The sequence below is a fragment of the Ictalurus punctatus genome, chromosome 11, assembly GCF_001660625.3.
Source record: "Ictalurus punctatus breed USDA103 chromosome 11, Coco_2.0, whole genome shotgun sequence".
Lineage (NCBI taxonomy): Eukaryota > Metazoa > Chordata > Actinopteri > Siluriformes > Ictaluridae > Ictalurus > Ictalurus punctatus.
In genome coordinates, this window is record NC_030426.2 from 2,330,184 (window position 1) to 2,355,111 (window position 24,928).

Consider the following 24,928-nt stretch of genomic DNA (forward strand, 5'->3'; position numbering starts at 1 on the left):
TTTCTTTGAGATATAAACAACAGAAGAAATCAAGTCAAATACCTTTTCACAGCACTTGTATACCTTATTCTTGCTCTGGTGTTATGTTAAACTAGGACCCTGTATGTGTCAAAAGTTTCATATTCTGCTTAGTCTTTGTCTGGATATTAACAATATTTAAAGCAATGATAGCAGCAAGAACATGTATGGAGACCAGAACTAAAACTAAGCTGAACAACAAATGTCCAAATATGACTATCTGCTTTTCTACTACAGCAAAAACCTGCAAAAAAACACGTTGGGGTTACGCATGTAACCCTGTTCCCTGAGAAGGGAACGAGACGTTGCATTTAGCATAACATTATGGGAAGTGCCCTTGCGCGCGTGACCAGTATCTGAAGCTTGTGTAAAATCATCCCTCTACTTATAGGCCTGCCATGATCAGGTGACGTGCCAATTAAGCGCGTCGCATGATATATATATATATATGGCACCTGTGAACCGCACAGACAGCCTCTATTATCTGAAGAGAAGACACAATTCACAGGCATGCCCTGGTATGACAAAGCTATGCAACGTCTCGTTCCCTTCTCAGGGAACAGGGTTACCCCCGACGTTCCCTTTCAAAGAGAACTTCGACGTTGCATTTAGCATAACAGTATGGGAACAGGAATACCCACTCCGTCATACCGAGGGTACGGCCTGTTCAAAAAGACCCAAGCCCGCGGGTCACTGCAAGACACTCATGCCCAGTGTGGAATGAATATCCAGGCTGTAATAACGAATGAATGTGTGTGGCGTAGACCATCCTGCAGCAGCACACACATCCTGCAAGGATACCACTTTAGACAAAGCCTTCAAGGAGGCAACCACCCTAGTGGAATGAGCTCTTATGCCCAGAGGTGTGGCGAGACCACGCGCCTCGTAAGCCATAGAGATTGTTTCCACTATCCAATTAGAGGAAATAGCTGACGCTATTATATTAATTCTTCTAATCTCTATACTTTTAAATTATATACCTTACGTTATACAAATATAACTGACACTACTTTAGATAAAACAATCGTAACGTTGCGCTGTCGCTAAATTTGATCTGTTCTTACAAACATCCGTGACTAGCTTATAGCCTGCTAGCATCACGGCTAGCCTTGTTTACGGTTCACATTTCTCATTTACCGCTGTGTTGTTTAAAAAGCAAATATGTCTTGTGTTTCACCTCTTTTGAGTGCAGATGAGGACTCGCTCGAGCTTCACATGGTGATGTTGGAACTGGAGGATGTGGAGAAGCAGATCCGTGGTCTACTCGACAAGCAGGTCCAGCTGCTGGAGTGACGAACTGCGCTGAAAACATCTTGTGCCTCTGCCTACACATCCAAGGTAAGCACACAGCATGGTATTTCCACTCCCAGTCCCTCTATGCCGTGTGTTTCTCTGTGCAGGGACTGTGCACCTTGGACTTTCCCAGCCGAGGTCTCCGTCACGCCTAGCTGACATTCATCACACCACAAGACAAAAAGCCGCCACTTGAACGCATACAATTTCCTTGTGGATGGTGCTCTAGTTTAACATGGTCTCTACAAATCTCAGTTGAGAGACCAGAATCTATGAGCTGGTGCCGCTCAGGGGCCAGACCCACTGTTTCCATAGTTCTGGCCGAGGGTGATAAATCAGCCTTCCGGCTTGAGACAGTAGATCCCTGCAGATTGGCATCTCCCAAGGAGTACTGTTGAGCATGGAAATTATCTCTGAGAACCATATTCGAGCTGGCCAATAAGGTGCTACTAGCAGCAGATGTAGAGAGTCTTGGCGAACTCTCACTAGAACTTGTGGAAGCAGAGCGATCGGGGGAAAAGCATATAGACATGACCTCGGCCACGTGTGCAACATGGCGTCCAGCCCCAATAGTGCGGGAGGAGTGAGGGTGAACCACAGCGGGCAGTGTGTTGTCTCTTCGGAGGCGAACACATCCACTTCCGCTTGTCCGAACCTCTGCCATATGGACTCCACCACTTGTGGATGGAGCCTCCAATCCCCGGGCCTCTGCCCCTGACTCGACAGGATGTCTGCCCCTACATTCCGGCTGCCCGGAATGTACATGGCACTCAATGACAAGACCTTTCCCTCTGCCCAGAGAAGGATTAGTTGCGCCTGCCTGAACAGGGGGCATGAACGTAATCCTCCCTGGTAGTTGATATATGAGACCACCGCTGTGTTGTCTGACACAACTAGCACATGGTGACCTCGCAAATGAAGAAGAAAGAATTTCAGTGCTAGGAATACGGCCCACATCTCTAGGCGATTTATGTGCCACTCCAGATGAGGGCCGCTCCAAAGACGGTGAGCTGGACAGCCATCTAAGACTGCACCCCAGCCCATGAGGGACGCATCTGTACCGTCGTGCGGTAAGGAGACGCCCCTAGAGTGTGACCCGAGGCTAGAAACTGTGGGCACCTCCAAATACTCAGAGCACGTAGGCATTGCTGCGTGACACTGATTACTCTCAGAGGTTTCATCCTCAGATGAAACCCCCGACTTTTCAACCACCACTGAAATGGTCTCATGTGTATTAGGCCCAATGGTATGACGTTGGCTGCTGCTGCCATAAGGCCCAACAGTCTCTCGTAGAGACTGGAAGGGATGCCTAGACCTCACTTTATCTTGCTCAAAGTTGATAGGATTGATCCTACACGTGTTGGGGATAGAAAAGCCCTCATCATAGTAGAATCCCTTATAACCCCTAGAAAAGTTGTCCTCTGCACTGGAGAAAGCACACTTTTCTTGAGGTTCAACCTGAGCCCTAAGCTCCTCATGTGGGAGAGAACAACATCTTGTTGTTGAACCGCCTGTTCCCTGAATCGTGCTAGAATTAACCAGTCGTCCAGGTAGTTTAGTACATGGATGCTTTGGAGTCTCAAGGGAGCCAGAGCAGCATGCACTTTGTGAAGGTGCGAGGGGATAAAGCTAGCCTGAAGGGAAGAACCCGAAATTGGTTCGTGTTGTCTCCAAATGCAAACCTCAGGAACTTACTGTGACTGGGCGATATTCCTATTTGGAAATATGCATCTTTCAGATCTATCGTCACAAACCAGTCTTCGGATTGAATTTGTGACATGATAAGTTTGAGAATCAGCATCTTGAACCTGTATGTCCGAAGAGTACGGTTCAGATGACGCAGATCTAAAATTGGCTGCATACTCCCATCTTTTTTGCGGACCAGGAAATAACGGCTGTAAAAACCTCCCTCCCTTAGGGAACGGGGTACATGGTCTATGGCCCCTTTGTCCAAAAGGGAACTTACTTCCTGCACTAAGATTGGGCTCTGCTCTGTGCTGACAACTGTGACAAATCAGTCAGTCAACTCTGAACCGGGTGGGTCGAGCTCTGAACTGGACCCGGTAGCCCTTTTCTATGGTAGGCAGAACCCATGGAGACACATTTGGCAGTGGTTTCCACACTTTTCTATATTTCGTTGGAGGGAAAGCATCAGATTTCCATCACCCTGTGACAGCTCGCTGACAAGAGAAGGCTGAAAACGTGGGATGGCCTTGGCTAGGGAAGGCCCTACAGTAGCACTGGGGGCTATCTGCCCAAACAACCTCATGTCCCCTGATGCGTCCTTCCGTGGCCCATCAGGACCGTTCCTTCCTTGCCTGCTTTGCTTTTATGATCATTCTTACATCAGGCCTCTTAGCAGGTGTGGCTGTGGACACCCGGTCCCCCTGGCTTTCTGCGGGGGGAGGCGGGCCGCCACACTCGCCTTCTGAGCCTCCCTCACACTAGCGCTGACCCAGGCTCCACTCATGGAGGCCCGGGCGAACTCGACATGATGGGGAAGGAACTGGCTGAATGCTGCCGTTTGCTGTTTTGCCTCTCGAAACCTGTCGGCGATGGCATTAACTGCGCCGCCAAACAGGCCGGAAGGTTTAACAGGGGCGTTCAGCAAGGAGACCTTATCTTTGTCCCCTTTCCCTGAAAGGTTGAGCCATAGGTGCCTCTCTGCCACAACCAGGCTACCCATTGAATGGCCAATATGACGGGCCGTTTGTTTGGTCGCCCGGAGAGATAAATCGACGCAAGCTCCAAAGTCAGGTGGAGAGCCAGACCCGGAAGACAGAGCAAGAGATAGAGCCGTGCTCGTCTCTGGCTCCTCTTCCAAATCCATACGAGAACCCCACGACCTTAGCCGGCTGGCTGCCTCGGCAGCGGCCGGCCCAGATCCGCGAGGCTCTGAAGCTCAACTCCCTTCGGACAAAAAGAGAGCGAGTCGAGAGCGGAGCTGCCTCATCGTGAAATGTTCACAATGCTGACAGTCAGACCCCTCGAGGGCTGCTGTCACATTTTCTGAATTCTTTCTTGCTCATTATTTCCCTCACTTTTCTTTTTTTTTCTAAAAAAGGGATAGAAAAGTTTAGCGATTTTGAGAAAATATAGAGTAGAAATGAAGCGTTTTTTGTCACACAAAACAACAGACACGCAGTCTCGCTGAAGATAATAAGGCTGGTGGCATTGTTCACAGGTGCCATATATATATATCATGCGACAGGCTTAATTGCCATGTCACCTGATCATGGCAGGCCTATAAGTAGGGCATGATTTTAGACAAGCTTTAGATACCGGTCACGCGCAGAGGGCGCTTCCTATACTGTTATGCTAAATGCAACGTTGAAGTTCCCTTTGAAAGCGACACTGGTTTAATGTACTGGCCAAAATTTGAGGTTTAATTCACATTTTTAATGTATGATGTACTAGAATTATATTTACTGTAGATAATGACACTATTCATTCAGTGAATGCAAAGCAATCTGGTCAAAGACGATTATAATATTTATATTATAAATATTTATAGAATATTACTATTTACTTAATACTGCTCCTCACCTAAGCTGATCTCTTACAAGAAAAATGGGCTTAAGTCCAAGCTCTGAATTTTGTGTAACTTCAATTCACATTCATAATTCTTGTGTAACTTCTAAATAGGGTATGTCACAGTATGTCCATAGTTAGATCTGAGGTCTAAATACCGATGTGTAAAATCCTCAGTACCTTTTATTAACTCTATTCTCTAACCTAAAAAAAAAAATCTGGAGAAAAAGCTTTGTATTTGCTCTTTTCTCTGTCAACCAGAAACATAACTCATTTGTTTGAGCGAGTGAAGAACTCATACACTTGCAATTGCAAGTCTATTGGTTCCAATCTGGCTGATGATAGAGCAGCAACAAAGGCCTGGAGTGGCACTTTCATGTGTGGTTGAGGACAGGATGTTAGATAAAAGCCTGACAGAAGTCAGAAAATGGAGAGCCCACGAGAACAAAGTGGACAAACGCATTCGACATCTAAGGTACTGAATTAATTTACTACACAAAAAGGGGGAAAGTATCTTTTTGGGGAGATATTTTGGAAAGAGATAAAAAGGATGTTTATGATTTACGTTTCCAAAAGATGGACACATGAAGCCATCTTCAGATGGACAGGCAGACACTCACTATCACCATCTACATGAGAGGCTTCTTTTTCTTTCTTTTTTTCTTCTTTTTTTTTTTGGCAAAGTACATCAAGGTTGCTTCTTGTCGTTCCCAAAAAGAGCAAAGGCACCATTGTTGTATGAGTTGCCCTGAGAGCCATCCTCAATAGGGCACCTAAGGCTAGGATGCAGCTGAGGCTTTTCAAAAGAGACTGAGGGAGAGGAAGGAAAAGGGAAGAAAAAACGAGCCTATACACATAACTACAGAAAAAGCATACTGTGTCAATGACTGGTTCAGTAGACAACTAAAACTGGAGGAAGAAATTTCCATTAGTGATTTGTACTTTTTCAACTACAACTTGTCATGTATGTATTACAAGGCTATTTTAGTTGTTAGAATACAAAAGACATCAAACATGCACCACCATGTTTTATTCACAGTTCTATGGACAATTAATATTTTCTATAACCTTGTGAAGAAGTAATACAGTGTTTTATGAAAACCTTATTCAGGTCATGCTATTTCATCTTTCCTTCTGTCTCACAATCAATATAAATTATCTTCACAATTGTCTTACAACATGCATTTCCTAAACATTGCTAACATTCATTGTTCTGAAACACTGTCCAATACATCCCAGAAACACCAACTGCTGCAAAACTAGTGACAACACATCAATAGCAATCAACATTAACCTGAATAACCTTACTGTCACAAGTCAGGTCTCTAGCCTCATTACAGGGTCTGTTATGTCTTACATGCTTTTCAATAAACACAGCTTGTTTGGACCTAATAATGTATTTTCAGTGCAGGACAAACTTAGAGTTTTATGAAATGAAACAATAATATTTGCCTTCACTGAAAAATCCTTATAATCTAGAGGTGCAGTATTAATTCTTAGTCATGGAGACAAATGTAATCCAAGAGGATTAATCTTTTTACAATTTTATAGTAATTCTGAAAAACGGACCAAAGTACAAGTACATTAGTGCACCTGTATTCATTCTTTGCAAAATATATGGATGTGTGTATGTACTTGAAGATTCATGTTTTTGAAGCAGAGACTGCAGACGCTTCTCCTTCCTCTCCTAATTTATCCAGGACTGAAACCCCTGCTGCTTTGGCTTTGCCACTTGACTTGCATCACTTTTATTGGCACTGCATGTAAATGCCTCACAGAAGAGATCTTGAAGATATGAAAATGAGATGGCATTAAAGCCATTATTTAAATGCTACTTTTACACAAGTGAAAATTATACTCCCAATTTACTAACTGTACTTCTCACATACATAAAACACTCTCAAATTCACCTATTCACTTACATATACCTCAAACTTCTTACATATGCCCAAAAACGACGCTCTCATTCATAGCTCTCATACATTAGCTTTATTTCTCACATTCATACCATGAAATAGAGATCTAGGAGAAAAATCTAATAATATGTCATTTTAGGCATGTGTGTTGTGTGTGCCATTTATATGACACAATGTATTAAAATGAGCCAATCTGAGAAAAAAAATCAAATTATGTAATCCTTGTTCTGAAAATGCAAGCCTATGTTATGCTAGTTATGCTTGTGTGAATTCTTTAGTCTTGAATACAATATTATCACTGCAGTACACAACATAAATTAATAATAGTGCAGAGGATTGTATGTTACTGAAAAGAAATAAACAAATAGGCCAAGTTGAACTCTTATACCGATCAAGCACGTTCATTATGAAACACATTTATGATTAAAATGAAAGGCAAAAATAATGACCCTGAGATTATTCATAAGAAATAAATATATTGGATGTGAAATCATTTATGCATACGTAACATTTTTTTCTTTTGCTTTGCTGGAAATCTCTGGATGATTACAGTCTCTAAAATTCTTCTTTGTTTCAACTTAATGTCTTTCATGAAAGGTATGTGAAAAATGAAATGTGAAATGTGAAAATGAAGTTTAAAGGTATAGTGAAAAATGATGTAATTGAAAAGTATTTATTTACCCCCCCCATGTCATAAATATGAGTTATTGCTGTATTTGTATTAAAACATTGAGTGTGATTAAAACAGTTTATATTGTCATTCAGGTGTATTATGTACCTCTTAAATCTTCATCTTGTGTGGAGAATTTTACTGCACTGTCTCTGCAATCTTAAAGGTGATTAAACTGATTAAGATAATAAAGCACTAATTACCCAGCATGGCAAAGTCATGATAATTGGAGCAAATAATGAGATAATTATGGCTTGCATATTTTCCACAAATTTGCCTTAATGAATAGATATGTGTATATAAAATCATCTTGAAAAGGTTGACAAATGACTCAAGTGGAGCAGGAAATCATTATTAGAATTAAACTTAATATTATATCCCATATTATCTTTCATATTTAAAATCCAGTATCTACTAGTATGTTTAATAACCATGGACTTGTTAATATGCAGCAAAGTAGAACTTGATAGCTGAACCATGGGAAATATAATAATTCAAATCAAGGTCCTCTGAAGGTAATGACACTTAAGAAACATGATAAAGGTACTGTGCACTCTTCTCTGTCATTAACACATTAATTAAAACACCTTAGTGAATCCCAGAACTCAATTAGTTTGTTCGGAAACACCGCACACATTGATAATTACAATTCTATGCAAGTTTTTCAATATATGTGCTGCCAGAATAACCCGACCGAGAGGAAAGGGGACAAAACTGACATACAGTCATTTATAGTCAGCAAGAGAAAATGTCTCTTTAATTATAACCTGTTCTGCTGATACTTCTGTAGCCCACATGGGCAAACACCATGAGAGATGTATTATAAAGACAGTTTTCAATAACTGTCCTTGATGATATAGACTAAACCATTCAGCATATAAAAGTAATAAATAAATGACTAATTAAAACTGTATGCTTGTGTCGAGGGAAAAAAATGATAAATAGTGAATATATTTTCCAAAGAACCACCGCAACATCTCTGTTTTTTTTCTGCTAAAAAATAGCCTGTTACCACAACATAAGGGATAAAGAGCTCCGTGTCAGCCAGCTAACAAATGCATAAGTGAAATGAATTTTCACCATGCTTCATGATTCTCTGTACTCGCACATCCACCACCCAACTCCCCCTAAATTCTCCTGCATTAAGTGACCGAATTATAAAATACCCTGTCTCATAACATCAGCTGCCCTTAAAATTACTCTCTTGATCCATCACGCATTGGAGTTAATTAAGTTATAGTACGAGTAATAAAGAAGATGGATGGTAGGCAGGCCAAATTGTTCATGACAACAATCTGCGCCCATGTAAGGTCAGGAGTCTGAGTAATTGATGTATTTGTCAGCCAATTTTCTTTGTGTGACGGTAGATCCCTGTTATCCATCACCACTGGAGCAAACAATGGGCTTTCAACATAAATAAGGTAATATATATATATATATATATATATATATATATATATATATATATATATATATATATATAGCACATAAGCAGTTAAAAATACCACTAAGCACAATCCGGGCAATTATAGAAAGGTGTGGAACAATAACAACATTAGCATGTAGAGGACGAATGAACATATAGAACACATGCATAGTGAGGAAGCTTGCCACTGCCAGGAGGTTAAGCCTTTGCCATAGATGGATTTTTCCTCATAATAATGACCCACAAAATACAAACCAGTCAACACAGAATTGGTTGTTTGAACAAAATCTGTATTTTGCAATGCGACCTGATATGTGATATGTGATTTGACACCTACTGAAAACCATGTGGTGAATTTAAGCACTCCGTTCACATTCAGAAACATAATAATACTTAGGAGTTTACAATTTTATGCATGGAGGAGTAGTCCAAGATGTTTTGGACTACAAGTGTTTTCAAACCTCATTAGACAATACCAGAAGAGGTTCAGTGCTGTTATCCTCTCCAGAGGAGGCTTCACCAAATATTATCCTTATTTCTGAAAAACATTTTTACCCAGATGAAAAAAAACCCTGGACAAATTAAGGAAACTTTCTTATGTTTAAAAAATATTGTGTTAAAATAAAACTCCATAGCATCCCCATTTGTTTCAGCTCAATATATCACTGCATGTGTTATTCATTTTTATATATTAATTTCTTCCCATTTTCATGAAGGCTCCCAGTAATTCTAGAGCTGACTGTGAATGAGTAGGATGTGGATGCAGGAATGCATAGTGAAATCTGAGGGGGCTACCAGTCATTCACTGTCAATGCTGTCAGTGCTGTCAAGTAAGACTGCAGGACCAATTAAGGAACAGAAAGTGCGTAACTCCCTGGAATCATACTAAAGGGTTGGAAGGGTATTATTTAGAATAAATCCACCAAGGCCAAATCACATTATTAGGCATTATTATTTGTATGTATGTATGTATGTATGTATGTATGTATTGGATAGATTTATTTATTTATTAGTTTGTTTATGAGCAGAATCAGAACACTCAGATTTGTGTGCAAATGCATTTCAATAACAGCATAGATGGCAGTGACAACAGAACAACAATGCTGTCACTGTATTTGTTTTCTGAAAATCTCTTGAGTGTCTCACAAATTTGTCCTCTTAGTTTGATTTGTTTGTTTATTTTTACCCTCCCATGACTTTGCCAGCTACGTTACAGTGCATTACGGAGCCTTGGTTTTCCCACATATACCCAGTTTCTCTATGTCTAATTTTACTTCCTGGTTTTGGCCCATGCTTGTTTTCTCATGTATTGATTATGGATTATTCTTGTTTGGTTTTGCCTGCCTGTTTTTGCACTGCATCCTGCCTAATCCGCATCACACATGTTATAGATTGATTGCTTGACTGATTTAACTGGTGGAAAAATTCAGATTCCCACCTTTGATAGAAAAAGGGGGCATTTCCATGTGAACATTTAATGCTGCAATCAACAGACACAAGTATTAGCACAGCCACTGCAACCCCAGAACCCTTGATGGGCCAAGACTGGAAGAGAAATGATGGATAAAGCATGCAACCTACATGCAAAGGTAAGGCTGGCCTTGCGGCTTACGATGGTCCCAAATGAATTGGAGGCAAAGCACTGGTAGATCCCAGAGTCCTGGTCTTTGTTCAGCCGGGTGATGCGAAGGTTTCCACCAAAGAGGGTGTAGCGCGAATCAAATGTTGGATCAATGCTGGTGCCATTGAGCTTCCACCTACATGAGAAAAACCAAATTATTGTATTGGATCATATGTACACACTGGTTCAATGCTAATATTACTTCTATAGGAAAATTAAACACATGCTTACTTGACATTTATTTTAATGCACATTAGCATTTTTAGTTAATGTGCTCATTAACTCATTTATCATGACATGATCATATCTAGCATTTTACTCTAAATTATACATTAATGACTATGGACTGAAATATTTCATGTGTGAATATAATATCAGATCTCTGACATCCAACCACTGAGCCAGAATTTGACTGGGCCACAATAAAGAGCACAACTTCTACTCATCCATCTTGCTCGAAACCCAGTCAAACCACATCAAAAAGGGACTTAATCACACTGGAGGAGCAATTAAAACTAATAGGTGCAGTGAGCATTTGGCAGGCCTGAGCTCTATAGAGGGCTAGGTGATCATTGCACAAATTTGCCTGATCACTGAAGGATGTAATTCAGTCATGATGGCAGCCGATTCTTCTCTTCCCTTATTAAAGCAAATGAAACGCAAAAATCAATATCGCTAAATTCCATGCTGCTCTTGCTCGGAATCTAAGTCATCGTTCATGTGCAAAGCATCTATTTCAAAACATTATATTAACTCTTTTTTGATTGACAGTGTGCACAAAATGTTAACTGAAAACAGAATGGAGGAAAGTGTATGGTTTTATTTATATAAGCATATTTCGTATTTCTGATAATGGGCTAGAACGGCAATTATTAATATATTAGACACAAATAGACAGATTTATCCTGTTATGGTTTGTTGTTGGTCATTTCTATATACAGCCTTAGTCATGTGATGTCTGTAAAAACAACTCAATGTTTGCTTTTCTCTGTTTGTTGTACACACATGCATTACATTTTCCTAAACAAAACAAGAGGCAGACTATTTGCCCATAAACAAAACTGTGCGTGCAAAATTGTGTTTCTCTTAAAAAAGCACCTCTGCACATGCTGTATCACAATATCTCAAGTTCTCAGGATAGTTATATAAAATAATATAGTATAGTAATATTTATTCTGAGATTACAAATGGCATAAAAGAATGTGTAGAAAGACAATGTGCAATTCACCTGATAATATAATATAAACAGATCGAACCACTTAGCACTCAATATATTCCTCGTTTTAAATGACAAGAAGTTCAATAAAATGGCTTGTTGAAAGAGTCTGACAGGTTTAACCTCTGTCAGGAAAGATGCTACAATGGTTTATACTACAGTAAATGTCGTGTATATAATTATCAGACCTAGTCTTGGTACAAAGTGGATATTATCTGATATTTGACATTATTTTATCATAGTATAAGTTAAACATATGTAAGTGATAGTTTCCTTCTTAAATTACTCACTTAGTCGTGGTAGTCTCTACTTCATATTCATTAAAAAATAGTGGAACATTTATGGGTAATTTTGCCAGATGTTGAATAAAATGCCAACTTTCTGATAATCTGTGTGTGCTAACTTCTTTTTTTAGGGTGCTAACAAAAATATATTTCTGGGTTTAGCTATTTAAAAAATCTCAAACTTTGAACATCATGCTGAACACCATTAAACTAAATTTATAAAATGGAAAGAATATGACACAACCATTGCTGTGCCTAGAGGAGGCCTTCCAAGAAAAGTTAGTGAACAGATAGGGAGGGCATTAATCAGCTAAGTAAGCAGGAGGACAGGGTAAATCTGAAGGAGCTCGAGAGATCCACAGGTCAGATGGGAGAAGCGGTTCACAAGTCAACTATAGCCCTTACACTCCACAAAGTGGGCTTTATGGAAGTCTTTCTAGAAAACTGAAATCCCATTTTGGAGTTTGCCATAAGGCATGTTGAGAGTCAACAAATGTGGAAAAAGTTGACCTGGTCTGATGAGATCAAAGTTGAATTGTTTGGTCTTAGTGGAAATGATGCAGTTATTGCAGCCAAAGCATATGCAACCAAATATTAAGCGTTATTTACTTTAATTTTCTTAAGATCTGTTCCTATACTTTTCCTCACCTAAAAATTGGGTGGTCTGCTATGTAGGTTGTTTAACACATCTACAGTTGCTGTCATGTAAATCACCTAATGGAGGTTAGGATGGATGCAATTGCATCTTAAAGAGAAGCAGGCAGACAAATCCAAATCGTGAAACAAAAGCATGGTCAGAATCAGGCAATGGGTCAGGTGATCTGCAAATGGGCATTAAACAAGCAAGGCAAACACACGAAACGAGAAACTAGAAACAGGATCAAAGGCTGTGAAACAAAATGAGGAACAGGGTACAAATGCTTGATACTGTGATAACACTCAATACTTTGCGACGTACATACAGTGGCAAGAAAAAGTATGTAAACCTTTTGGAATTTCATGGTTTTCTGAATAAATTTGTCATAAAATGTGATCCGATCTTCTTCTAAGTCAAGGATATTGACAAATATAATGTGTCTAAAATAATAACACAAAAACAATTCTGATCCCTCATGTCTTTATTGAGAACAACCAAAAAAACTCATAGTGCTTGTGGAAAAATATGTGAACCCTTAAGTTAATGACCTCAAAAAAGCTAATTGGAGTCAGGTTTTAGCACACCTGGAGTCTCATTAAGAAAATGAGTTTGGAGGTGTGGACTACAGCTATTTTGACTGATAAAAACCCCTCAAACTTTTGGAGTTTGCTCTGCACAAGAAGCACACACTTATGTGAGCCATGCCTTGCCAAAAAGAGCTTTCAGAGGATCTACGATCAAGAACTGTTGATTTACATAAAGCTGGCAAGGGTTACAAAGTGATTTCAAAGACTTTAGAAATTCACCAGTCTACACTTAGGCAAACATTCTACAAATGGAGACACTTTTGGACTACCAAGAAGTGGGCGCCCAGTCAAAATGACACCAAGAGCACAACGAAGACTCCTCAACGAGGTAAAGAAACAACCCCGAATGACAGCCAAAGATTTGAAGGCATCATTGGAACTGGCAAACATCTCTGTTCATGAGTCTACAATACGTAAAACATTGAACAAGCAGGGTATCTACGGCAGGACACCACGAAGGAAGCCACTGCTTACTAAAAAGAGCATTGCTGCACGCCTGAAGTTTGCAAAAGAGTACATTGACACTCCACAGCGGTACTGGAAAAATGTTTTGAGGACTGAGATTAAGACTAAGATTGAAATATTTGGGAAAACCACACAGCACTACATCTGGCGTAGAAAGGGCACAACATATCATGAAAACATTGTCCCAACTGTAAAGTATGGTGAGGAAACATCATGATTTGGGCCTGCTTTGCTGCATCAGGGCCTGGCCAGCTTGCAATCATTGAGAGGAATATGAATTCCCAAGTATATCAAACAATTCTTCAGGATAATGTGAGAATGTCTGTACGTCAGCTGAAACTGTGTAGACGTTGGGAGATGCTATAGGACAATGACCCAAAACATTGGCGCAAGTCCACAACAGAATGGCTTCAGAAAAACAAAATCCACCTTTTGGAGGGACCAAGTCAGGGCAGATGAATTGCTGCAACCAGATTTCTGAGGAGGCAGATTGTGAAAAACCTTTGAGTGACTGCAAAAATACCTGCAGCAAGACTTGGTGTAACAGGCACTGAGGTTTCAGTGAGCACAGTAAGGCGCATACTAAATGCAGAAGGTTTCCATGCTAGAACTCCAAGACGTAGACCACTACTGACCCAAAAGCACAAGAAAATTGTCTCAAAATCATATAAATAAGCCACATTCTGTGCTGTGGAGCGATGGAACTTTTTGGCATGATGGAAAAAGAACACTCTGTCCACAGTCAAGCATGATAATGGCTCAGTGATGTTCTGGGGCTGCTTTGCATCCTCTGGCACTGGAAACCTGCAGCGTGTGGAAGGCAAGATGGATTCATTGAAGTATCAGGAAATCCTAGCAGAAGATGTCATGCCGTCTGTGAGGAAGCTGAAGCTTGGCATAATTGAACCTTCCAACAGGACATACCTCAAATTCAAAACCTCAAAAAAAACAAGCATACCTCAAATTCCACCAAGGCTTGGTTGCAGAAGAAGTACTAGAAGATTCTACAGGGCCACAGTCACCTGACTTGAACCCCATAGAAAATATCTGGTGAGATTTGAAGAAGGCGGGTGAGGCACGCAAACCCAAGAATATTACTTTACTGGAGGACATTGCTCAGGATGAATGGGCTGAGATTCCTCAGGAATGCTCCCAGAAGCTATGCATCTTGTCTGCAGCAGGTCATAACAGCAAAAGGGTGCTCTCCTAAGTACTAAATGAAGGGGTTAAATAATTTTGAAAATCATTATAAGTTGTATTTTCAGTTGAATTTGGGGAAACCACCTGAAACAATCATTGTATTGAACTATTTAAATTGATTATTTTTGATTTGTTGAAAGTCTGTACAGTTTGGCTGAACAAAAAAAAGCATGGGAGAGGACATTTCTTTTTTGCTGAGTACATTTATTTATATATATATATATATATATATATATATATATATATATATATATATATATATATATATATATATATACACACACACACACACACACACACACACACACACACACACACATATATATACATATATAAGGGTGAAAGCAGACTCAATATTAAGGCTAACAACATCAAAATTGAGCATTACTTCCATTATTACGATCAATTCTAACTAATAATGAAGATCTGCTCCTGGTGGACTTGCCTCATGGGAAGTTTAATTCCAATTGTAATGTAACACAACTAATCAGGCTGTGAGGTCTTGAGAGGAATCTGAACAGTAAAGCAAATGTGTTAGATTAGGGTTGAAACAAAATTCTGCTAGAGGGAATAGGCATCGCACACTTTAGTGATTTCCTAGCTCCTACATGCTAATACCAAGATGCAGTGGGAAAATTATTGGACCTTGGTCAAAGACATAAAAACTAAAAGATTTTTAAGCTGGTTAAAGGACTGCTGTCATATAATTACATTTTTTTTAAAAAAACAACAAAAAAAAAAACGTTGCTGCATCAGACAATCTGTGGGCTGCAAATGAGCAAGTGGCACAATTTTTGTCCAACTACACAATGTGTACGTGTGAATGTAACCCAAGTCTGTGTTAAGACAGATCTGACCACCTGGTGCTTAACACAATGCTTAATGACAGGACATCCAGTGTATGTGACAGTTTTCTTCCTTCAGCTTGTATATTTCAATAACATGTTTTCACACCAGAAATTTCACTGAAAGAAAATTGGCATTAACAACATTTCATTACAGATGCACTGTCAGATAAATCAGTACTGGTGTCAGTACAATGTTATTGCAAAGAAAAGGAGAGCAAAACAGAGCGAGCGAGTGAGAGAGAGAGAGAGAGGGGGGGGGGGGGGGGAGAATTAACAAAGCCAAACAAAAGACAATGACATCCATGACTACAATCTGACCATTTTTCATTATTCATTAAGTTTCTCACATCTGTTATATTTCTTAATATTTCTTTAACTAGTATTCATGTGGTGAACACTAGTTCATAATTGTAATTGTAATAATAATAATAATAATAATAATAATAACAATAATAATAATAATAATAACAATAAAAGTTAAGCTAAGAGATACACTCAGTTTAGTCAAAAGGATTAGGACTAATTGCTAAACTCTGGTAGTTTAAAAACAATTATTAATTCCATCAAACTAACCTGGTAATTCAATTTGCATTTACAACACTTTTATGAAACACTGTGTGTATCTTCTACAACTCTACAAGCTAAAGAAAAAAAAATACAGTGACCATCTCAATCAGTCAACCAATAATGATAACTAACAGTTGTTCATTCTTTTGTTGTTCATATAAAGACAAAGTCACAGAAAACCTCTGTCACCTCATAGGTTTTGACAAACATGACAAGTTAATAAGACAAAAAAACAAAAGAAAACCCACAGCTTGTCATGTTACTAAAATAACGGAAACTGCAACGTCTGTCTTGAAGACTTTCCCATGGGAGAAAATTTACTGGCTGCTAATCACTTTCTAATTATCATTTCCATTACAATGATTTGTACTGTTAGATTTTACACTTCGCTGTAATCTAATTTAATATTTCAGTTGTCTTTTTGACTATTGTCACCTTTAATAATTTTTTATTAACTGATATTAAATATATACTTGTCTAATGTATATTGAATATACATTCTTATATATATTCTTCACTGACCTTGACAGAAAGCGAGGGTGTTGTGTCGGTGCATATCTCAAGCGGGAAAACCAAGAGACAAGATATTACTAATGTAAGATGAGAGAAAGGGGTGGAGCTTCCAGAGGACAGTTAATATCAAAGAGTTCAATCACAACGCAACTGTTAGTCATTCTAGATTCACATTTTGATTTGCTCATTTAGAGTTTTTATAGGGGGGGGAGACTGCACTTTTTGTGCATTGTTTAGGGAAAACTCAAAGCATACTCCACTGTGCAAAAGGCATAAAGTTTGGGACTGTATGTCTGTAGTGACAACAGCTCTATCGGATTGAGACACTGGTGGAGTAATATGAGAACATGCACATGCGACCTCATCAACATTGTTTCAAAATGAGAATGGTACATGTTTTATGGATGTACTGTATTTGAAGGCTATATGCATAACGGTATAAATAAAGGTAATCAGAAGAATTAGCCTTTCAGGCTAAAACGGCTAACAGCACGATAATGAGTGCAGCAGGCATAGCGCAACGGCTTGCAGTTTAATGACTTTTGAAAGTGATAGACTTGGGAGCTGCCAGGAGGAAGACGTTCACCTTGAGGCCAGGTGATTTGGCCAAGCTGACAGGAAACGGGAAGCTGCTTATTAGATCGTCCATTAGGCTACCTCAATCCTGGGGGAGTAAAATTGACCTGTCTCTACACAGAAATCTCAGCTGCTGCAGTGAAGGAAACAGCATTAATCCAGTAGACAGAACATACTTGGCTTTTGCTAAATTAATCAACTATGTGGTTGAAAAGTCGCACTGTTTCAAAGTCTTGAAGAATCACACATCTATACAAGCTCGTACCCATGTCTTTTGATTGGCGGAAAGAAAAAGCAATCTTCAAACAGCATTTTGTTTCTTAACTGTCCCATTTTATTTCTTGATATTTTTAAAATCAGACTAGCAGCTAATTAAGGCAAATAACAGTGGTATATTAAATCATACTGTAAATTGTATAATCATTTCATTAAATAATGTGATTATATTAAAAATGTGACATTATTTTTTTTCGGCAAACTAGCCTGTCTACTACAATAATTAGAAATGACAGAAAAGGTCCCGACCTCAATTCTACATAATTAACATGCTAAGGAAAGTACTAAACCTTCCTGTATTAATTTAGTAAATTTTTCTTCCCTGATTCCTTTTTGATTGGGCTTGAAAGTGCCAGTTAATCTGTCATCATAGGTAGAAACACACAAAAAAAATCACCTGTAAAATGGTGGAGGCTGTCCTTGAGATTCGCAACTAAACACAACCTCTTGACTTTTCTCCAAGGAGTCCACTGGGAATACGATGCTGCCGGGTTGCTTGGTGATAATGGGAGCCTGCAGTACATTGTCCACTGTCAGAGAAAGAGAAATAAGAGAAATTATAAACAAATTTCATTCGCATACTGCTAGCCTGCTTGCAAAACAAGTGATTTGTAATGGGCCTGGAACTGACCAAGCTTAGTAGAGCATTGGAGAGAGAAAAAACATAAGGAGATAAAATATATCATTTGACGTTGTTTGACACCACCGCCTAGGCAACAGTTTTAGGGAAGCTTTTTTTTTTAGATGCACAGATACTAAATTTCTAAGCCGATGCCGATACCGATAGTTCTGCCTTTTATGCCTATTTTTAAATTAATATTAATTAATTCCACAATTCTGAATGAAATGCAAATAAAAACTTTATTCTCTCCATTTCAACAAGTTGTTTCACAGTAACTGGTCGCATAAACAGAAAACACATTACTCTAATTAACATTAACACATTAACTAAATTCTGAAAATTAAAGTAAAATTTCTTAACTTATTGAATGTTATTAATTCATATTAACAGGATTACTTGACTGAATTCTAAAAAACCTCCTGTTAGTCTCACATTCACTCAACATAAACAAAAGCATTTATACTTCATCACTGAACATCAAACTAGTAATATATAATATAAACTTTTTTATATATTAACAGTAACTGGATATGAAATATACTACTCTACAAATATATTTTTCTGTGCAATATATACTTTTTTGTCAACTGACCATTGTTGAAATCTTTCAACGGTGACTTACGCTTTAATTCAGCGCAAGCAGTGCGGCAAAAAAAAAAAAAAAAAAAGACTCAATGCCAAAACTCCTGTTTCACTGCTGTTCATGTCGGTGTAAAAGTTTAGTAGCTCAGAGCTTACAAACTGCAGTTTTGTCGTCCACACAAGAGACATCATCTTTACACATAGCACGAAATCGATGTTTTCCCACCCTATTTTGATTGGCAGGAAATAATCTGCCCTGATCATCGAATGGTTCTAAACTAGCATGAAAAATTGCCTTTATCAGCCGGTACCGATTATTGTCCGATACATTGGTGCATCTCTACTTTTTTAAATGTCAATTTGGATTACACTTTAGCCAACACTGTAATAGTAGTAGTGTTATGGCAAATGACTGAGTAAATAGAGTTGTGGTTTGTTGTTCTGTCTAAAATGTCACAGTGATGAAATTCCTCCAGTTCAGCACTGGAAGATACTTAAGTCTTTTAATGGCATGTGCTGTGACCCATTCCATAGCTTTTCATATTATGGCAGGATAATAATAATAATAATAATAATAATAATAATAATAATAATAATAATAATAAAACCAATATACTTTATTTTCATTTCATTTCTGAGCAGTATAAAAAATATTTATGGAAACATACAAACAAAACACTATTACAAGTTTAACTATCCTTCCAGTGGCAAGTTTATGAGGTCTTCATGCAAAAAACAAACAAACAAAAAACAAAGATCACAGTCACTAGATCAGTTGTCATTGTAATAAATCAGTGCTGCATTAACCATTGGCTCAATCAGACTACTACAAATCACATGACCCAGTCACATGCTCTGTTGATTGCACTCACAATTTTTGTGTTTCTCTTTGATTAGTGTCCCTATTTAAGTTTTTAGATTGCCTTGTTTAGTTCCTAAATGTCTGTGGTGAATGGCATGTTGTGTGTTTGGTACCATGCTTCCCTAGATCTTGTTTTACTCTCTGCATGATGCTTGTTTTGTCTTTTGTGTTTGCTTTATTTTTTGGGTTGTTTTTTTTTTTTGTTGTTGTTGTTTAATTAAAAGCCTGCACTTGCCTGTGCCTCCATACCTTTGTTGGAATCAGTGGCTTACTACCACTACGAACTAGCCAAACCTTTTTGAGTAAAAAATATGAAAAAGGAAAAAAAATTGTGGAACATGAATTATACAGCATAGTGCTTTTTTATGACTTCGCCAGGGACGTTTTTTTTGTAAAATCAAGTGTCTTTACAGTAAGATTATGTTCAACTGGTGCAAATACAACATGCAAAACAAGTGCACACAGTCCCTGAAGGCTGGTTTAAGTAGTGTGAAATGCTCCAAAGGTCAGCTGGCTTACACTCAAGCAGCAGGAGTGCTGCATTTCCAATTCAACCCCCTGAACTAGTGCTGCTCATTTGAGTTCCATGCAGAAAAGAGTAAAAGCTTTTTAGCAGCAGGGGACCTCAGTGGAACACTGTACAATAAATAAATAGAAGGGACTTCTTAAAAAAAATCTACCTAGACATGTCATAAGCTGCTCATCAAAATCTCATGCGGTGCTCATGTCATTACAACTAGTAATCAAAATTTCATTTTTCAATCTTGGGTTTGTCTTGCTAGTATAAGTCATAACCCTGCTGTCAGCATCAGCAGAGCTCAGTACTGTCATGTGTCCTAAAGTGTTTGAAAATCATCTCTGGTGTCCTGCTTATGAGGAAAAAGAGCTGAATTCACAGTCAAGGAGGAGGTAAGGATTGATTTAGTGAATGAAGTATGTGAACTGGATTATGAGTGTGTGTGGATGAAGTCCATGGCTTTTACTAATCAAGTACAAGAATCATGCTGAAATGGCTAACATTGCTCACAGCTTACATTATCAGCAGTCACATTATCAAACTTCTTACACTTACTTTCAGCAAAGTGTAATATGAACATTTATTAAATAAATTCCTTCTGTATTTAAGGACAGTGCTATTCAATAATTGTGCTGACAGACTGCTGTGACATTACTTGTGACATTTTATACTTCTGTTAATATTTTTGTATTTTTTTTTTTTGTAATGTGCAACATTGGGCTTTTAATAATTTCTTTTTCTGGGGCAGAATGATTGTACAACATACAATTTCTTTAATAATAAAATATAAAATCTTTAATAATAAAAAAAAGAATTTGGTTCACAAATTTTAATTTATTTTGGGTTATCAGTAATCAAAAAAGGACCAAAATTATACATACAGGGTCAAAAATATACATACAGACACAGATTATTAATTCAATGGTGCTGAAAAGTTCCAGTATCCTTTAATTTGCCAAGACCAAGGCCTCTCAATTTCCTGTTAGTGATCATGATTAACTACAGCTGGCTGTTTCTCTGTGCCATCATAAAAAGGGTTTGTTTGACTCATTGGACTGACCAACACAGTACTATGGGAAATTCCAAGGAGCACAATGCAGATCTGAAATACAGGGTGGTGGATTTACACAAGTCAGAAATGTCTCTTGGAGCCATTTCTAAACAATTGGATCATCAGTTCAAACAATTGTATGTAAGTACAAGTTATTGGGAAGTGTAGCCAAGGTCTGGAAGAAGACACAAACTGTCACCCTCAGCTGAGAGGAAATTGGTTCGGAGGGTCAGGAAAAACCCAGGAACCACCAAGGCACAGGCCTGCCATGAACTGGAAGCTGCTGGAACATCAGTGTCACTGGCTACAGTCAAGCAAGTCTTATATCGCCATGAACTGAAAGGCTGCCATCCAAGAAAGAAGCCCCTGCTCCAAAACCGACACCTTCAAGCCTGTGTAAAGTTTGAGGCTGACCATATGAACAAAGAAAACGCCTTCTGGAGGAAAGTGTTATGGTCAGAGGAGAAAAAGATTGAGTTTTTTGGCCACAATGACCAGAGGTATGTTTGGAGGAGTAAAGAGCACTGTACCAATTGTTAAGTATGGTGGTGGTAGCATTATGCTCTGTGGCTGTTTTGCTGCTAGTGGAACTGGTGCATTGCACAAAGTGGATGGAATAATGAAGGAGTACTACCTTAACCATCAGCCAGACGGGTGAAACTTGGACACAATTGGGTGTTCCAACAGGAAATTGACCCCAAAAACAAACATCAAAGCTGGTTGTGGAATGGATAAAGCAGACTAACATTAAGCTTTTGGAATGGCCTTCCCAAAGTCCTGATCTCAACCATATAGAAAATTTGTGGACTGTGCTTAAAAGTCGAGTCGGGGCCAAGAAACCAACAAATGTCACTGAACTTCACCAATTCTGCCAAGAAGAGTGGTCAAATATCCAACCAGAATTCTGCCAGAAGCTAGTTGATGGCTACCAAAAGTGTCTGCTTGAAGTGACTCTTGCTAAGGGACATTCAACTAAATATTAGGTGTGCGGTATGTATATTTTTGACCATGTATGTACAGTGGGGGAAATAAGTATTGAATGCATGTTTTTCAGTAAATATATTTCCAATGAGGCTATTCACATGAAATTTTCACCAGACATCACTATTAACTCAAGAAATCCAGAAGCCAAAGACCACTTGGAAAGAGCTCCAGAAGCACTTGGAGGCAGTAGGTACCATAGTCAAAGAGAAAACAATAGGCAATGCACTTCACTTCTCACGCTCACCCCGCAAGACTCCATTACTAAAGAAAAGGCATGTCGAAGCTCGTTTAAAGTTTGCTACAACTCATTTGGACAAGCCTATGAAATACTGGAAAAGTGTAGTCTGCTCAGACAAGAGCAAAATTGAGCTTTTTGGCTGTCATGCTACACACCATTTTTGGACAAGAAATGGCACTGCACATCACCCTTTAAACACTATACCAACAGTGAAGTGTGGAGGTCCAGCATCATGGTGTGGGGCTTTTTTTCATCACATGCTACTGGCAGACTGCATATAATTGAAGGAACAATGAATGGAGCCCTTTACTGGGAGATTCTTGAGAAGAATCTGCTGCCATCCACCAGAATGATGAAGATGAGACATGGATGGCCTTCCAGCAGGACAACGATCCAAAGCATACAGCAAAGGAAACTCTTGATTGGTTTCAGAAAGAAAAATCAAAGCGTTAGAATGGCCCAGTCAATCACCTGACTCGAATCCAATTGAACAAGATTTAAAGACAATATATTTAGAAGAATGGGCCAAAATCACACCCGAATACTGCAGCCAATTAATTTCTACATACAGGAAGCACCTTGAAGCTGTCGTTACAATCAAAGCCTTTGCCACTAAGTACTGAATACATTTCAGTTAGCATGTTCAATACTTTTTTTACCTGTGTCATTCCTCTTTTTTACACATAACTTCATTTATGGACTTTAATGTTTTTTAGGATTTCTTTATAGGTGTGGTTTTCTTGAGTTAATACCAAAGTCTGGTGAAAATTTTATGTGAATAGCCTCATTCGAAATATATTTACTGAAAAAAATGTTGACACGTTCAATACTTATTTTCCACGCTGTATAATTTTGACCTTTTGTTGACTACAGAAAACCCCCAAAATTCTTGTTTTTGTTTTTTATTAAAGATGTATGTTGTGCAATCATTCTACCCCAGAAAAAGAACAGTTTTTGCCATGACATTAATGTCCATGATGAGTGTACATAAACTTCTGACCACAATTGTGTGTGTGTGTGTGTGTGTGTGTGTGTGTGTGTGTGTGTGTGTGTGTTTATATATATATATATATAGCAAAGAAAACCATGCAAAACAGCCGAGATCTCATTATACTCACACATACACACACACATATGTGTGTGTGTATAATGAGATCTCGGCTGTTTTGCGTGTTTTTCTTTGCTACTGTAATCCTTTCTCCAGAATTTATTTAGCATCATAGTTTAAGATTTTGTCTCCACTCCTGAAGTCAGTTTCATTTTTGTAAAGAAAAGTATCTGTTGATTCCTGAACATGAAACCTTTTTGATATCCCATGATGCCCCTAGTAAAATAATCCAAAAGATATTTGTTTCCTTTCTGGGTGTGAAGGGTTTTTGTTTGTTTGTTTTTTTTCTCGAAAATACATGCCTCTAAAACCATCTGCTACACTGATGTAGAATGGTTAATGTAGGGCTCTGGAATATCAAATGATCTAGCAAAAATTTTGTAAAAAGGAGTAAATTTATTTAATCTTATATTAACAAAGTCAAATGAAAATCTATATCTTCTAATCCAGCGTTTTCCAAACTTTCTCCAGTCATGGCACCCTTTGAAAATTGAAAAAATAATGGTGGCCCCCTACACAAATACTAATGCTAGACAGTGTTAAGCTTGGTTTATTCTCGCTACATCCACAATAGCGCGAGGGAGCGTGCGGCAAAAAGGACGTTATCGCGGAGTGGGCGGTCGAGCACGTTGAGTACGTGAAGCCTCATTCCGCATGGCGGTCTGCACGGCATTTTTTGTAACTTGCCGCATGCCGTCGCATGACTTCGGGGCCACTCTTGCCGAAAGGTACGATTGTACTGGCATTTCTACTGTATGGTCCATCCATGCGGGACCATATTGATAGCTGGGTGAACAATAATCACCTGATTTTGTAAATGTGAGAAATGACATTTGCAGGAAGCTCCTACTTTTTGCTTATGTCTACAATAATTGCTAAGATTTACAAAATGAGCCTACAATAAATAATGTCTATTTAACGAAAGTAAAGGTCCATGTTTAATAAAAAATCTTAATGAAATTAATAAAATTTAAAAAAATTAGATTGTTCAATTTAGTTTTATACATGTTCTCATATTTATAGCTATATTTTGTTGTAATGTGGCAAGTGATAATCTCAAGGTTTACTGGGTTTTACCTGATTCTTTGGTCTTTTTTAGTGAAGTGTACTGAAAACAAACATCGTCTACAACAAACACAACAATTCCTCCTCAGCATTCAGCAACCCCACGCAAGACGCCTTGTTTGTAAGAGTTGCTATGGTTGTTCCGACAAACTACTTCTCTCAGCTACTTCCTGTTGGTTCATAGGACGATTACTCCGAGTCGCCCCCTTTCGTTTCAAATGGCAAGCGCGTCAAGTATAAATGCCTCATCCGTTT

General features: G+C 38.6%; 1 protein-coding gene across 2 annotated transcripts in view; it reads right to left on the reverse strand.

The window, feature by feature from the left end:
• The window catches only part of cntn4 (contactin 4), a 280,558-nt gene that overhangs the window by 192,402 nt on the left and 63,228 nt on the right, over window positions 1-24,928 (reverse strand). For both annotated transcript variants that reach the window (XM_017480449.3, XM_017480450.3), the window contains exons 3-4: window positions 18,042-18,174; window positions 10,436-10,611 (exon numbers count right to left, since the gene is read on the reverse strand). In XM_017480449.3, coding sequence (XP_017335938.1) covers window positions 10,436-10,611; window positions 18,042-18,174 — 309 coding nt within the window. The remainder of the gene's footprint in view (window positions 1-10,435; window positions 10,612-18,041; window positions 18,175-24,928) is intronic.